The 15,797-nt window shown below is 41.3% G+C and overlaps 2 protein-coding genes across 3 annotated transcripts in view; both read left to right on the top strand.

The window, feature by feature from the left end:
• Positions 1 to 6,656, top strand: part of LOC131479624 (jerky protein homolog) — a 151,164-nt gene extending 144,508 nt beyond the window's left edge. Inside the window, exon 2 of the mRNA XM_058660978.1 lies at positions 5,605 to 6,656. Coding sequence (XP_058516961.1) covers positions 5,605 to 6,326 — 722 coding nt within the window. The 3' untranslated portion in view covers positions 6,327 to 6,656. The remainder of the gene's footprint in view (positions 1 to 5,604) is intronic.
• Positions 237 to 14,330, top strand: SMIM8 (small integral membrane protein 8). 2 transcript variants are annotated; one of them, XM_012925530.2, is made up of 3 exons: positions 237 to 363; positions 10,608 to 10,765; positions 13,990 to 14,330. In XM_012925530.2, exons 2-3 carry the CDS (start codon positions 10,631 to 10,633, stop codon positions 14,134 to 14,136), a joined length of 282 nt encoding a protein of 93 aa, XP_012780984.2. In that variant the 5' UTR covers positions 237 to 363; positions 10,608 to 10,630; the 3' UTR covers positions 14,137 to 14,330. The 2 variants fall into 2 exon arrangements, with proteins under 2 accessions (XP_012780984.2, XP_058516970.1); XM_058660987.1 differs by lacking the exon at positions 13,990 to 14,330 and adding an exon at positions 13,266 to 13,735.
• Positions 14,331 to 15,797: the final 1,467 nt, after the last annotated feature.

Below are 15,797 nucleotides of genomic sequence, written 5' to 3'. Positions count from 1 at the left end.
TTTACGTTCACCAAACACACACACACACACAAACACACACACACACCGAGAAGCTTATGTCAATTCAGGAGAGTAAACACTATAAGTCAGAAAGGGACCCACGAAACGAGAAGCTTATTTCAGTTCGAGAGAATAAACACTAAAGGTCAGAAAGAGAAGAAAGCAAAAACGTTTTGTTGGGAGTTCCTTCGAACTTGTGCACCCTCCGGGTAGGTCCCTGCAGGTCACGCCCCTGCGCTGCACCCTCCACACCGCAGGGGACGCTGTGGCCGGGGCTGGGACGACGGCGCTCGTCTCTCCCCGGCAGGCGTCAGCGACCAGGCGGAGCCGCAGGCCCGCGGAGCGGAGGGGACCCCGGGCAAGGTGAGCGGCTGGGCTCTCGGCGGCTGGGCGGCGGGAGGGTCTGAGCAAGCAGCTGGCCTTGTTCCCGGAGCCCAGGGAATGCGCGCCACTCCGTGGGAAGGCTGCTCCCCGTCCCAGGCGGAGACCTGGGCCTCCCGGAGCCCGCCCGGGCCGGTGCCGCGTCGTGGGCCTCGCCGCCCGAGCACCCCAGTTCCGCCCGCACGCCTCTGCCGACTCTCGTACTTAGGGAGTGCGGTTTGTCGTTTTAACCCCGAGCGGCCTTAACAGTGCTTTTAGGGTCTGGAACTGTGCCATGTGTTGGGGCGGCTGGCCCGACCCCCTCGCAGAACCACTTTGGGGGGCGCCGCGCATTACTGCTGCCTGTCCTCAGATGGTGTGCGACAGCCGTCGACCAGAAACCCATCATCTCTTTTTGGAAAAGACAGTAAATTCAAGAGGTGGGGGGATAAAACTTTTTCAAAAGCGTGGTTTACATTAAAAACAATAAATACAGGAAAGTCCTGTATTATCAATGCAAACCCCGTTTTATGTACTTAGGAATAAGCTTTGATGAGTTGAGTTGGTGGAAGAGCAGTGGGCAGGAACTTGGCAGCCCTGGCTTATCCCGCTCTCCGGTCGACAGTCCCCGTAGGTCTAGGTCTTGGTGTGCAAGTCCGAGTTGCACCGAGTGCTGAGGTTGACAGTGGTTACAATTCAGGGAGCAATGAATGTATCATTTCAGAGCTTGTCCTCATTCCGTCAAGGGACAGTTGCTAGACATCTCCCCCATACCTGGTTTATAAAGGTGGAAAATGAGAATTGGTCGTTGTCATTACTCGAAGACACATGGCTTAAAAGTAGCAAAATTACAGTTGTATATTTTTTATTTTTATTTTGAAAGACAGAAGTTTTTCATAGGTTCTTTCACTCCTCAGATTGCCTCAGCGTCCAGGGCAGGGCCAGCTCATGCCAGGAGCTGGGAGCTTCATCTCAGCCTCCATGTGGGTGGCAGGGGCCCAGTTACTTGGGCCACCTTCACTGCTTTCCCAGCCTCAATAGGGAGCTGGGTCTGAGCTGGCAGTTGAAAATCCAACCGTAAGTGCCAGTGTTGCCTAGCCCACTATGCCACAACAGCCCCAAACAGCATTGAAGGCTAAACTAGTGTCCCATGAAGTCTTTTACTTCTGTCGAACTTTTTAATACTAATTTGAATTATCTGTGGGGCTGATATTACAGGTAAAACTGCTACCTGCAGTGTCAGCATCCCACTTCCCACCCAGTTCCCTGCCTGTGGCCTGGGAAAGCAGTCGAGGAAGGCCCCAAGCCTTGGGACCCTAGACCAGTGTGTGAGACCCGGAAGAAGCTCCTGGTTCTTGGCTTCAGCCTGACCCAACCCCAGTGGTTGTGTCCATTTGGAGAGTGAACTCTGTTAACCCTGACTTTTAAACAAATACGTAAATAAATTGGCGTTTTTATTAAGTATTTGGTGGGATGCGTGAAAATTACAAATATATTAAATATTTTGTTCATCTTGTAGAATTCTGAGTCTTTTCAAAGAAAGACCTTGATTATTGTTCATTAATATTCTGATTCTGATCCTTTTGTGTAGATTTTCATTGAGTTGCTCATTTCTGAAATGCTTGAAAGATATTTTTGGACATTTCTTGCGTCTTTTAGATCTTAGATTTGTTACCTATGGTACAATACGGAAAGCCATGCCCGTTTTAACCCAGTGAGTTATTTAATGTCACTTGCCAAATATATTCCAGATCAGCCATCTTGAATAAAAATTTTGTTACGGAAAGAATAATCATTAGAAATAATCAGTCCTAGCCAGATGTGGGAACATCTTGGATGTTATGTTGTATGTTATTCACTTGTATGGTATTCACTCTGCGAGCTAACATTTTTATGTAAATAGCTGCCTGGGAGTTATGTAGAGAGGCAGTCCTTTATGTTTACTTTTCCCATTGTTTGTGTCTTTTATAGCAGGATGGGCAGAAGAGAAAGATAAATAATGTTTTATCAGGAAAGGACATTAGCGTAGATTTGTTTTTTCCCCACAGGCAAGTACTTAAAACCTACTCTATTAAAAAAAATGTCATGTGTAAATAACAGTTTCTTAATCATGAACAGGTAAAGGAATAAAAAGCAGATGATAGAACATAAATTAGAAGCAAGAATGAGGTGCCTGGTTAGATTGAGCAGCAAGGGACACCTGATTTTTTATTTTGTAAATGGGCCCACATACAAAATAATCATCAAATTACTTAAGACGAGGCAGTGCCAGCCTACTAACCCTGCTGACCTGTGTGTATGTTTTGTGATTATTTGAACATGATCAATAAGGTTTCTAAATCCTGCTTTAAAATAACCAGATCTGGGCCCAATACGGTGGCCTAGCAGCTAAAGTCCTCGCCTTGAACGTGCCGGGATCCCATATGGGTATCAGTTCTAATCCCAGCAGCTCTGCTTCCCATCCAGCTCTCTGCTTGTGACCTGGGAAAGCAGTCAAGGACTGACCAAAACCTGGGACCCTGCACCTTCGTGGGAGACCTGATGGGTGTTCCTGGCTCCTGCCTTCTGATTGGCACAGCACCGGCCATTGCAGTCACTTGGGGAGTGAATCATCAGACAAAAGATCTTCCTCTCTGTCTCTCCTCCTCTCTGTACATCTGCCTTTGCAATAAAAAATAAATCTTTAAAAAAAAAAAGATCTTCTAAGTGAGCATAACTGGAGATCAGTCAGTAATGAAGAAGTGCAGTTACCTTCAGTGGGAAAAAGTAAGGGAGAAGTTGGAGAGTGCTGTAAGACAGTTCTGATGAAGTGTGACACGCGCTAACTTTTCGTCTGGGATACAATTCCTTAGGTAACGCAAGAGAAGTAATTTTTGCGTATTGATTTCGTGGTTAGTTTGATACCTTATAGAAGTGGAACTCACTAGTTCTGCACTAAAGAAGAACTTACTGGCTTTTATTTATACATTGGATGTCTGCTTGTTGAGATCCAGATTTGTTCTCCTGAAAGTCATGATAATTTATACATTTGTGAAAAAACAACTAAGATTTTGCATTCCACATACTTACTTACTTAAACTGACACATCTTAAATTGTTAGCCTTAGCCGTATAGCACTGTTCGGTAGGCATGTGAAGAAATACAAAAGAATCTATATTCCCCTTTGTGAAAAAGTTGTCTTGCTTATTTTATAGTTACATAAAACAACATTGTTGGCGACAAGACCCCTTGTGATCTTAGTAATTTATTCTTTTTTGAATTAATTGAAAGGCAGAAAGAGAGGGAGAGTCAAAGAAGATCTTCCATCCATCCATTGGTTCACTCCCGAAATGGCCGCAGCAGCCAGGTCTTGGCCAGGCCGAATCAAGAGTGAGGTCATCATCCTGATCTCTCACAGGATCGACAGGTGCCCGAGCACTGCTGTCATCCTGCCCCGCCTTCCCAGCTGCTTTAGCAGGAAGCTGATTTGGTAACAGCCGACTATCCAGAGCTTAAATTGGTACACTAACATGGCAAGCAGTTTAACCAGCAGTCCATGACACCAGTTCCAGTAACCTATAATTTTTTATTATTTAAAATATAGCTTGTTAAAAATTTTTATTACATAGAAAGTATGAATAAATTTATCCCATTTGGGGGACAAGTACTGTGGCATCTTCACTTAGCTTTTTTTTTTTTTTTTTTTGAAGATATATTTTATTTGATTTTTTTTTTATTGAAAGGCAGATATACAGAGAGAAGGAGATACAGAGAGAAAGGTACTTGTCCACTGGTTTACTCCCCAAGTGGTCAGGATGGCCAGAGCCGAGCTGATCCAGAGCCAGGAGCCAGGAGATTCCTGTGGTCTTACACGCAGGTACAGGGGCCCAGGGCCTTAGGCCATCCCCCACTGCTCTCTCAGGCCACAGGTAGGGAGCTGGAAGGGAAGTGGAGCAGCCAGGACACAAACCGGTGCCCACATGGCATCCCAGTGGATGCAAAGCGAAGCTTTAGACGCTAAGTGATCACACTGGGCCACAGCTGCTTATTTTTAAAAGGAGTAGCCATGGTGCCAGCATTATGGCATAACCAGTTAAGCCACAGCTGGCAACACTGACATCCCATAAAGACACAGGTTCGTGTCCTCACTGCTCCACTTGCAATCCAGCTCCCAGCTAATGTGCCTGGGAAGGCAGCAGAAGATAGCTGAAAGTCCTGTGAAGCTCCTGTGTTTTGGTTTCATCCCAACCCAGCCCCAGTGACTGTGGTCATTTGAAGTGAACCAGTGTATATAAGAACTCTGTCTCTCCTTTTGGCTGTAACTCTGTCTTTCAAATAAATGATTTTCTTAAAGGAGAAACTGTAATACAATGTAGCTATCCTGTCCCACTTTCAGTAAAAGAACGATAACTATTGTAATTACTTCCATACTTTACAGAAATTATCATGAATAATGGGAATTGTGATATTTCTAGTAAAATACACATTTGTCTTTCCCATCCAAGTATTCTTTAGTTCTGGTAAAGAGTTTTGATATTAATAGCAATTTTTAAAGTGAATGTGGATGTCTGGAAGTTGTAGTATGTGTAATAAATACAATTCCTGTTTATTTCTTTGAGTCATTATAAAGGAAATGTTGGTGCTTCTAAGGAAAAAAAAAAGATCAAGGACTCTTCCAAATGGAATTAAGTCATTATAATCCATATGTATTTTTTTTACCAACGTATATATTGGTTGAATTTCCTGACATTTAACATCACTGCATACCTCTAATGTTACAATACAGCTTGACAACTCCTAATCTGAAAACCTGAAATCTGAATAGCTCCAAATCTGCAACTTTTTGAGCACTCACATGATGCCACAAGTGGAAGATTCCACACCTGACTTCATATGACATGTTGCAGTCACGATTCGTGTACACTGCCTAGTTGATTCAGGACCCACATATGGGGAAATGACCCTCTCAGCCCCCATCGGCTGTAATAAGTTTTTGTCACACACCCGAGTCCTCCACAAAAGTATACAGAGAGTTAGAAAGTGGCAGGTATGTCAACCAGGTGCTAACAGCATTGATTCCCTGCTATGTCCCACACAGGCCAACACCTACATGATTACATGATTTATTTACTGTTTTCTTTTTTCTTCTTATTTTCTGTGGTGGAAAGATATTGTTGAAAATGGCAAAAAGTGCTGCAGATATCTCTATGGTCAACAGTGGTAAGAAAAAGAGGAAGCATTTATGTTTATCTATAGCACAGAAAGTCAAGCTGTTGGAGAAACTGGACAGGGGTGTAAGCGTGAAACACTTGATGGAAGAGTATGGTGTTGGAATGACCACCATATATGATCTGAAGAAACAGAAGGATAAGCTCTTGAAGTTCTGTGCGGAAAGTGATGAGCCAAGGTTAATGAAAACCAGAAAGACACTGCATAAAGCTAAAAATGAAGATCTGGATCGTATATTGAAAGAGTGGATCCGCCAGCGTCGCAGTGAACACAAGCCACTGAATGGTATGCTGATCATGAAACAAGCCAGAATCTATCATGAGGAACTGAAAATTGAAGGCAACTGTGAATACTCAACAGGCTGGTTGCAGAAGTTTAAGAAAAGACATGGCATTAAGTTTGTAAAGATTTGTCGTGATAAAGCATCCAGTGATCACAAAGCAGTAGAGCATTATGTTGAAGAGGTGGATTTGGACAAAGACTTTAACACTGATAGTCAGACTCGAGCCGTTCGTTCGTTGACTGGTGGCGAGATGGCCAAAGTGCTTCTGAATCAGCAGGACTGTTGTAAAGATGCTGATAAAGATGGTGTTGTGGACACCGGAGCACAAGTGCCTATAGACGACATGGTGAAAATGTGTGATGGGCTTATTGAAGGACTAGAACAGCGTGCATTCATAACAGAACAAGAAATCAAGTCAGTTTATAAAATCAAAGAGAGACTGTTAAGACAAAAACTATTGCTAATGAGCAGATGACTCTAGAGGGAACAGTTAAAAAAGTCATCCAGCAGAACACCTCCTCATCCCTGGAGGACCCACTTCCTGGTTCCTCAACTGCGTCGGATGTTTCCTCTCACCCCAAAGCAATGAAGTAGAGGGCACAGTGGCCTCTCAGTAGACAGGTGTTGTGGGTGGACACTGCCGGACCGCTGTGGCTAATCCTTGCTGCTACTTGCCAGCTGGTGCGGATTTTCTGGTGATGTTAAAGTGTTGCTTAGTTACCCTGAGCTTGTTTTTCACTGTACTAATGATATGTCATATTTTTCACTGTTAAGTGCTTGTGTGAAAATAAATATAAAAAAATTATTGCTTATTGTAGCACATAAATTCATTCAGGAATGCTGGTGACAGCAAGCAACCAAAGATTATCCACATGGGTAGCGGAGGTTGTAAAACCTTTGCTTTCTTTAATGCAAAATTATTAAAGATGTTATATAAAGTTACTCTATGCTATGAGTGTAAGTTATATATCAACTATGAAGGAATTTCATATTTAAACCTGAGTCTAATCTCCAAGATAAATTACAAAAAACTCTGAAACGCTTTTTCATACTGAACACTTCAGATATCGGTTACTCAGCTTGTACAATTTCTGTGTAATTGTCTGCCTTTCTATGTGTTTTTTTGTCTTCATGCCTCTACCACCATTTGACCCTTACGTATGTGTGGAAGTTTGGACTTCAGGTGCAGAGTAAGTTAGTCCTTGTCGGGCACAGTATACATGAAAAGTTGCATTCCAGGTTCCATGTTCTATAATATGTCCTGCTCTGTTACCTTATTTTTCTTTTCCATGAACAATCTATTTGCTACGGGATGCCATTATTTTAGTTACATATAGCTGCTTTCTACTAATAAAAAGACAATGCTATCTGTGTCATTTTCAGTCAGGATGACTTTTGCATGTGTAATTGCTTTTCAGGGCTTCCTAGTATTTTTGTGCAATGTCCCCATGTCAGGATGTGAGGATGTGCTTGAGTCCTAACAACCTGTCCCTGTGTTGATTGTTTCCTGCCTGACATTTTCTATACGTATGACCTGTGGACAGACTAGTTTACATCTTCCTTTTTCATAATAACTTCATTTTGCATTTTCTTTTTCACTGCTGGCAAAACAGATTGCAGTGCAAGGAGAAGCATCGCTGATACCCGTCATATGTATGTCCTGGCAAACATTGGTCACTTAAGTTCTCAGTGTATTTGTACACACTAGGCATCCTACTGTCATGGTGAAGCTGGAGGAGGTGATGGATCCAGCACAGTAGCCTGGTGGATAAAGTCCTTGCCTTGCAAGCCCATATGGGCGCTGGTTCTAATCCCAGCAGCCCTACTTCCTGTCCAGCTCCCTGCTTCTGGTGTGGGAAAGCAGTCGAGGATGGCCCAAAGCCTTGGGACCCTGCACTCGCGTGGAAGACCCGGAAGAAGCTCCTGGCTCTTGGTTTCTGATTGGTGCAGTTCTGGCTGATGTGGGCACTTGGGGAGTGAATCATCAGATGGAAGATCTTCCTCTCCATCTCTCCTCCTCTCTGTATATCTGACTTTCCAATAAAAATCAATAAATCTTTACACTTGATCTTAGCCAAAAGGCCGAGAAGCGATTAAATAAATCTTAAAAAAAAAAAAAAAAAAAAAAGATGGAGGAGGTGAGACACCAGATTAGAAGAAGGGAAAAAAATGATAGTGGAAGCCATAGACTGCTACCACATGGACAGAACAGACAGCAAAAGCATTTAGCACCACTTCCCCCTACAGCATCCACATTTTAAAAATATTGAGCCTGGCCCAACGTGGTGGCCTAGCAGCCAAAGTCCCACCTTGAACACGCTGGGATCCCATATGGGCACTGGGTTGTAATCCCAGCGGCCCCACTTCGCATCCATCTCCCTGCTTGTGGCCTCGGAAAGCAGTTGAGATGGCCCAAAGCCTTGGAACTCTGCACCGACGTGGGAGACCTAGCAGAAGTTCATGGCTCCTGGCTTCGGACTGGCACAGCACCGGCTGTTGTGGTCACTTGGGCAGTGAATCATCGGATGGCAGATCTCTGTATATTTGACTTTGCAATAAAAATAAGTCTAAAAAAAATTGAGCCAAAGCTGCAGAGAAAAATGTATTCAAGGAGTAAAGCAGAGGCAGATATGAGGTCCCTTTTGTAACTGTTTTTCTTAGTATCGACAATTTGTGCAAGAAGTTAGCATGTAAATCTGTCCGTTTTGCAGATGAAAGCAGTGAAATTTTGCCAGCCTTAAGCATGGTGAGTTTCAAGCCTCAGCTGGCTGAACAAATGTCAGACATGTTATGAAATTGTTTCAAAGTTGCCTGTAGTGAAGAAAACAGTTCCAGTAGAGAAAATTACTAATTTGTGTGCAAGTGAAAGTAAAAAAGAAAAATTGCTGGTTACAGCTTGAGTGTTTTAAATGCTGATGAAGCAGGTATGGCTTTTCAGTTATTACCCATTCATGTAGTTCAGGTGAAAGGTGGACTTTGCAAAGGAAATAAACAGATGGTTGTTCTTCCCTGCTGTTAATCCATTTTAGACTACTCACTGTTGGCAAGCCAGCTAACCTGCAGTGCTGTAGAAATGCTTACTTGCTTCCCCATGATTACTAAGCTAATACATAGGTCTAAATGATGAAAAATTAATGCATGGCTCAGAAAGGTTGACAAATGCAATAGCCTCTTGCTGATAGACAATTGCTGTAACACACTCCTGCACATGTATCTGTTGAGTTTCTCGTATTGAACTTCACAACTGTTCTACAGCCACCATACCAGAGTATAATTCACACAGTGGAAGCTTATTGCTGAAACAACTCTTTAGGTTGTTCTAGATGATGGTAAAGCTGGTATCTATTAAGTCATCCCAGTAGTGAAATACTGGCAGAAAATAGGAGTGCTTCCTATTGAATCCCCTGGGGTACACATGAGGAGAAACGCCTCCAGACACACTGTTTGAGCCAATGTAACACCCAATTGCTGCTCTGACTGGTGTCCTCGATCAGTTTAACTTAGAAAAGTCTGTGACTACAAATAGCAGTTTGTTGTCCAGTAGTTAACAAACCCTCAAATCGCTGCAGGAGCACTTGTGGATGTCAAAATGGAACTAGAAGGTCATGGTGAGGATGAGGATGGATGACAGTGATAATGATAACATGCATGGGAAACATTTCTGAGGCCTTTGCAAATATAGAAAGTATCTGAAGAAGAATCCTTTGTCTTGGAGCATGATGAAGTGTTTACCCTGTGAAATAGTATAGATGGATATTTACTATGTAAAATATTTTCAAAAATCAGTCTAGTTTTCTCTGAGTGGAGTAAAAATATTGTTTTACAGTTGTGTGTAATAGAAGACTTAGTGAACAAAGAATATTTATGCAAAGCCCCATGAGTGCTTAAATGTGAATTTTGACTCTTGTGTGTTAAGTGTGTTGCAGCATTACCCTGAAGACTTTTATTACATTGTCATTAAAGTCAGTCTTTGAATGATTTCTTCCTCTTCCTCCTCCCCTCCACCCTCTCTGTCAGCCCTGCCTTAACTGAGGGTGAAGGAATGATAAGAACACATTCTTGTTCATTAATTCAGAGAAGTGAAAAATAGTGCCAAAGATTGACACTCCAGCCAGGAGAACTAATGGGATATACTTGGATCAGGTAGGGTAGATTTAGGGTAGCTTAAAAATATATATTAAGGAGAGAGCAGGACATATTCTTTGCATTGATTCACTGACAGGCAAAGAGTGATTAGGAAGAGCTACTTATCCTGCTTGGGACATAGTGCTTGGTTGGTTCCATAAAGGAAGGCAGAGTAGGATGAGGAGAATGTGTAGAAGACACTGAGCAATAGAGGCGAGCTCCTCGGGTTGGTGTCTTAGAAGGTGGAGTAGGGGACAATGTGAAAGTGGCAGGAAACAGAAGGACATAGCTAAGGCACTGGCCTCATGTGCCCTTAGTCTTAGCTTCCTGCAGTAGGATACACTGCGACACAGATCAACAGACAATTCTCCAATGTTATGGCTGCCTAAGTGGTTTGTTTTAACAGGTGAAAAAGTGGTAAACCATTTTAGCAAAACTTAAAGGACCATTTACAAAGTAGAAATTATAAGTAAGAATGATTGGGATAAGACAATAAGGTTAAGTAATAAGATAAATTATAATCACTTCGGTAAATATCTGGGCTGGAATTTTTAAAAATGAACTTAAGATACTTTTTAAAAAGTTTATCAAGAAATAATTACGAAGGGAAAATGTATTATTTTGTTTCTAGGTATTAAGTCATCATTAGTCAAGATGTCTTCAACAACTGAGCCTCCAACACTTAAAAAGGAGCCACCTAAAGAGAAAGACTTTCAAAACCCAGGGTTCAGAGGGGTGCGCACAACCACCTTATTTCGAGCAGTGAATCCGGAGCTCTTCATTAAACCTGTAAGAAATACATCCAAAACAAGACTTCATGTTTAACAGGCATTTGGAAATAGGAAGTTGTTATCTTGCCTAATTTAATAATGGAAATTTTATATTGACTTATGAGACTGCTCTGTGAATAAAAGTAAAAAGAAGATGTTTAAATATTGTTTCACATGCACACAAGTACACTTACAAAATGAAATGTTTTAACATTGAGAATCATAATGGATAATGGTTATATTTTTATGGGTCAGTTTCTCGAAGTGAAGTACAAGTATGCATAGGTTTCCATTTTTTGCATATAAATTAACTTCTTAAAAATATGTATTTATTTGGGCCCAACATGATGGCTCAGCAGGTAAATTCTCACCTTGCATGCACTGTGATCCCATATGGGCAATGGTTCATATCCTAGCTGCTCCACTTCCCACCCAGCTCCCTGCCTGTGGTCTGGGAAAGCAGTAGAAGACAGCTCAAATCCTTGGAGCCCTGTACCCAAATGGGAGACTTGGAAGAAGTTCCTGACTCCTGGCTTTGTATCAGCTCAGCTTTGACTGTTGCAACCATTTGAGGAGGGAACCAGCAGATGGAAGATCTTTCTGTCTCTCCTTTCTGTAAATCTGCCTTTCCAATAAAGATAAAATAAACCTCAAATTATATGTACATGTATTTATTTATTTTAACGGCAAACTTACAGAGAGAAACTTCTATTCATTGGTCCATTCTCCAAATGACTACAACAGTCACAGCTGAACTAGACCAGAATCTGCCTCCTAGAATTCCTGCTTGATTGCCCATGTGGATGGCTGTGGCCCAAATACTTGAGTCATCTTCTGTTGCCTTTTCAGACAGATTATCAAGGAGCTGCAGTAGAATTGAAGCAACCAGGACTCAAACTGACATCTGGAATGGGGTATCCACATTGCAAGCAGCAAGCAGCTTAACGCGCTTAGCTACAACACTAGCCCCTAAACTTACCGTAATTTCCATGAACTCATAGAAATACCCTTCTGCTATTCCAATAGTTTCATTTCAATTTAAAGGCGATTTTTATAGGCCTCCTACTGAAACCAAAATTAAGTATGATTATTTTTATAACTGCTATTCCAGACTTTATTAATAAGCTAAGTGATACTACATTTTGTGAAGAATTCCAAAATATTTATGTGCTATTAATGGTTATTAGTATTGTTGCAAATTAGTGAACAGATTTGATTTTATTTTAAAGTATATGAATGAGATCAAATTATTATAAAGATATTTAAGTATATTGAAACTGATTCGAATTTTATTAACAGTTGGTGTGAACTATTTAACGTCATGTAGATCAATTTAAATCATTAAAGTTAAAATGTCTTAAAATCTTCAAAGTAATATGTTCTTTTAATTGCTAAAGCATCTGAAGAATTATAGCTAAAACTGCTTTGAGCTTGTGGCCCTTCCTAGGTGTTCATCCAAGTGAAAACGTTTGATTCCTTTTCTGTGTCAGGATTTGAAAGACTAGTACAGTAGTCTACCCCCTCTCCTTATTCATTATCTCAGATTCTGAGGTTTCAGTTGCCTAAAGACAACTGTAGTTTGAAAATTTTAATATTTGTCTTAATCCTTTCTGGAGTTAAGAGATGGCATGTTCATATTATTACAGTATAAAGTACTTACATATGAGGAAAGACAGTTCAGTGCTATGCATGATTTCTGGCATGCACTACGGGTATTAGAACATGTTCTCTATAGTCAGGGGGTACTTCTACAGTGCATCAGATATGGTGACACAGCACCAAGTATTATTTGTATCAGTTCTGTGTATTTCCACTTAATCTAAGATAGGCAAATTTGAGGGATATGGAAATGAAGAAAGGCAGATCTAAGTTTTCCTGATGACGCAGTGTATCAGGCAAAGCACTCTGCAGTTGTGTAAGTCTTTCCTGTATATATTTTTTAAAATTCAGAGTTCCATCACTTTGCCTGTGAGGGTTCTGGATTTTCCAGCAAGAAATCAAGGTTATTATGACAGCATAAGTATCTGTTCCAGTCACTGAATTTCTGCAAGTAATAGAGGAGGTTGCCGGAGAAACCTTGTGAAGACTATTTGGCAATTTCCAATAACTTGGGCAAGAATAACATGTTCACTTCATTTTTTGTTTTCTAATAAAGTGAAGTAATTGGAGATGTGCAGATATGTAGAGTTGGGCCCAAAGAAGCTAAGCAACTTCTCTATGTTTCGCAGATAACATGGAAAAATGAGCACCTGTCCGATTTCTGTGCCTCACTCCTGTCAACTGTGGAGGTTTGAGATGTCCAGGTTATAAAGAAAAGGAACAGGGGAGAGGACAGGCCAGAGTCTTTATCTCAAAATTGGAGTTGAGTGAGTTGGCTGAAGAATTGAATAAATGATCGTAATTGAGATATTAGGAGTCTGGTAATAAAGACATAGCGTGTCAAGAGGAAAACACAGTAGATAATTGGATCTCAAATTATTAGTCTTACTGAGGCTTTATAATTCTTTTTTCCTTGACAGAACAAACCTGTAATGGCTTTCGGATTGGTAACCCTTTCGCTTTGCGTGGCTTACATTGGTTATCTACATGCAACACAAGAGAACAAAAACAATCTCTATGAAGCTATTGATAGTGAAGGACATAGTTATATGAGGAGGAAAACATCTAAATGGGATTAATGATGAAACTTACTGCAGAGAGAGCATTATTAAGAACAATGAAATCTTCCATTTGAAGACTTCAGAGTGCACAGTATTATGATTCCTAATTCTGAAATATGCTAATGAGGAGAGAAGATGGCATTTGCATCTAGACTACTATGATAAATTTTGTCCAACAACTGATGTGGCTGCCATTCTGTTTCTACAGAAAGAGCCTCTCAATGTTTTTCTCTTATTAAATCATCCTATAAATGTGCCATGAGAATGGAAGTAAAATTTGTTCTTTATTATGTTATCTATAATAAAAGTACCCAGTGCTGTTAAATTTACATAGTGTTCTCAATACTTTAAGGTGAATCCTGCTGTTACAAACTGTTAGGGTCCTCTGGTTTACTTCCCAAAAACCACAGTGGTTGGGGTTGGGCCCAGCTCAGCTTTATCTAAGCAAGAATTGTGAGCAACAGACCAGTGGGTCGTATGGATGGAGGTGGCTGTGTTTCCAAATCCCTATGATTAACTGTGTGGGTTAAGTAGTTAATGATCTCAGCAGTAATTCATTCATTTTCTCTTTAACCCTCTCCAGACTCAACTAAGCCCTTTATTTTCAGAAGATTTTATGAAAGGCAAAGAAAGAGCCTTCCCAAATATTCGTAATAGCTGGGGATCCAGAGCTGGCGCCAGAAATCTCCATCCAGATCGCCACACATGCTTCTTGCCAGGATCTGCTTAGCTGGGAGTCAAATCCAGGCACTCAGGCCAAAATCCACCCCAACCGTATTTGGGAAGGTAAATCTGGCACCATTTGATAGACTTATTTAAAGTCTTGGGCCAATTGTTAGGGAATAGGAGTCAATTCAAAAGGAAACTACAATGAAGAGACTATGTCAGCCAGTGAATTCTGAATAGATTTCATCGTGATTGGAACGGCAAAGATTGGCAGCAATTCAGAACTGTTGAACTGTCAAAACTGCTTGTGTAGGACCCTTGGAGCATGCCCCACGTCGGGGACCTGGGAAGAGTGGGAAGCTGGGTGGGGCTTCTCCCTTTGTTTCTCCCCTGACCCCAGATACAGGGGGAAAAAAATGATGTTAGTGTGGAAGCAATAGTCTTACCCACTTTCCTGTAGCCCTTGACCCGTTGTACCCTAATCAACTGTGTAACAGTATTTCTTAAAATCCTTGAAGATCACTAAAAAAATAAAAAAAGAAAAGAAAAAGAAACTACAGATAACTTGTTACACACTAAACTGAAGACCCTAGGAAGTTTGCTGAAATTAACTTCATTGATTCCTTGTAAAATTAGTCCTCCCAGGTAGATGCTGTATATGATTGATAGGACATTTTTAAAAATTAGTTATTGGTAGTCAGTTGCATAGTGTTTATGATCAGAGGAATATCTAAAACTGTTTTTCTAAAATCATAAGGACATGTGATTTTTAAAGCCATGCTTAGTATCTTTGAAGCTGACTTATTAAAAGTATTTTCCCTTAATTTACCATATTTCCCAACTCTATTGCCTTGACACCAAAGTATCACATTTATAAATAGTGTAAAAATTTAAGAAACCACCTTGTTTGCTGATCTTAGATAATTCTCTTAAAATTCCATTGAAATGTGCGATAGGGGCCTGGCTCAGTAGCCTGGCGGCTGAAGTCCTTGCCTTATACGTGCCAAGATCCCACATGGTCTCCAGTTCTAATCCTGGCAGCCCCGCTTCCCATCCATCATCCTGCTTGTAGCCTGGGAAAGCAGTGGAGGACAGCCCAAAACTTTGGGGCCCTGCACCTGTGTAGGAGACGCGGAGGAAGCTCCAGGCTCCTGGCTTCAGATCGGTGCAGCTCCAACCGTTGCGGCTGCTTGGGAGTGAATCATCAGACAGAAGATTCTCTCTGTCTCCCCTCCTCTCTGTATATCTGACTTTGCAATAAAAAATAAATAAATGTTAGAGAAAAAGGTAAATGTGATAGACTGATTTATACTCACCTCCCCTGTGAAAATTTCCAAATCCTAATCTCCGGAACCTGTGAATATAGGAAGTGGCAGACGTGACAAAGTTCTGGATTTTGAGATGGAAGAGTTATCCTAAATTATTCTGATGAGACTGGTTTGATCCCAGTCATCCACGGGGAGGTAGAACGCAGAGGAAGAGATGACGACGTACAAGCTTACACATGAAAAGCTGTAGGATTCAAGACCATGAGCCCAAAAACGAGAAAAGGCAAGGAAGCAGTTTGCCCCTTAGGCACTCCAGGAGGAGCCAGCCCTGCCAACATCTTGATTTTAGCACCAAAGGATTCATTCTTGCAGGCTTCTGACCTCCAGAAACACAAGAGCATAAATGAGGATTTTGTTCAAGTCAGAAAGTATATGTTTACTTGTTACAGCTGCAATG

Source organism: Ochotona princeps, chromosome 1 (assembly GCF_030435755.1).
Source record: "Ochotona princeps isolate mOchPri1 chromosome 1, mOchPri1.hap1, whole genome shotgun sequence".
Classification (NCBI taxonomy): Eukaryota; Metazoa; Chordata; class Mammalia; order Lagomorpha; family Ochotonidae; genus Ochotona; species Ochotona princeps.
This window is presented reverse-complemented; position numbering and strand designations above follow the sequence as displayed.

Coding starts and splice junctions, on each gene's coding strand:
- SMIM8 (XM_058660987.1), top strand. CDS start 10,631: ATGTCTTCAACAACTGAGCCTCCAACACTTAAAAAGGAGCCACCTAAA. Junction 10,766..13,265: donor CGGAGCTCTTCATTAAACCT/GTAAGAAATACA, acceptor TTTCCTTGACAG/AACAAACCTGTAATGGCTTT.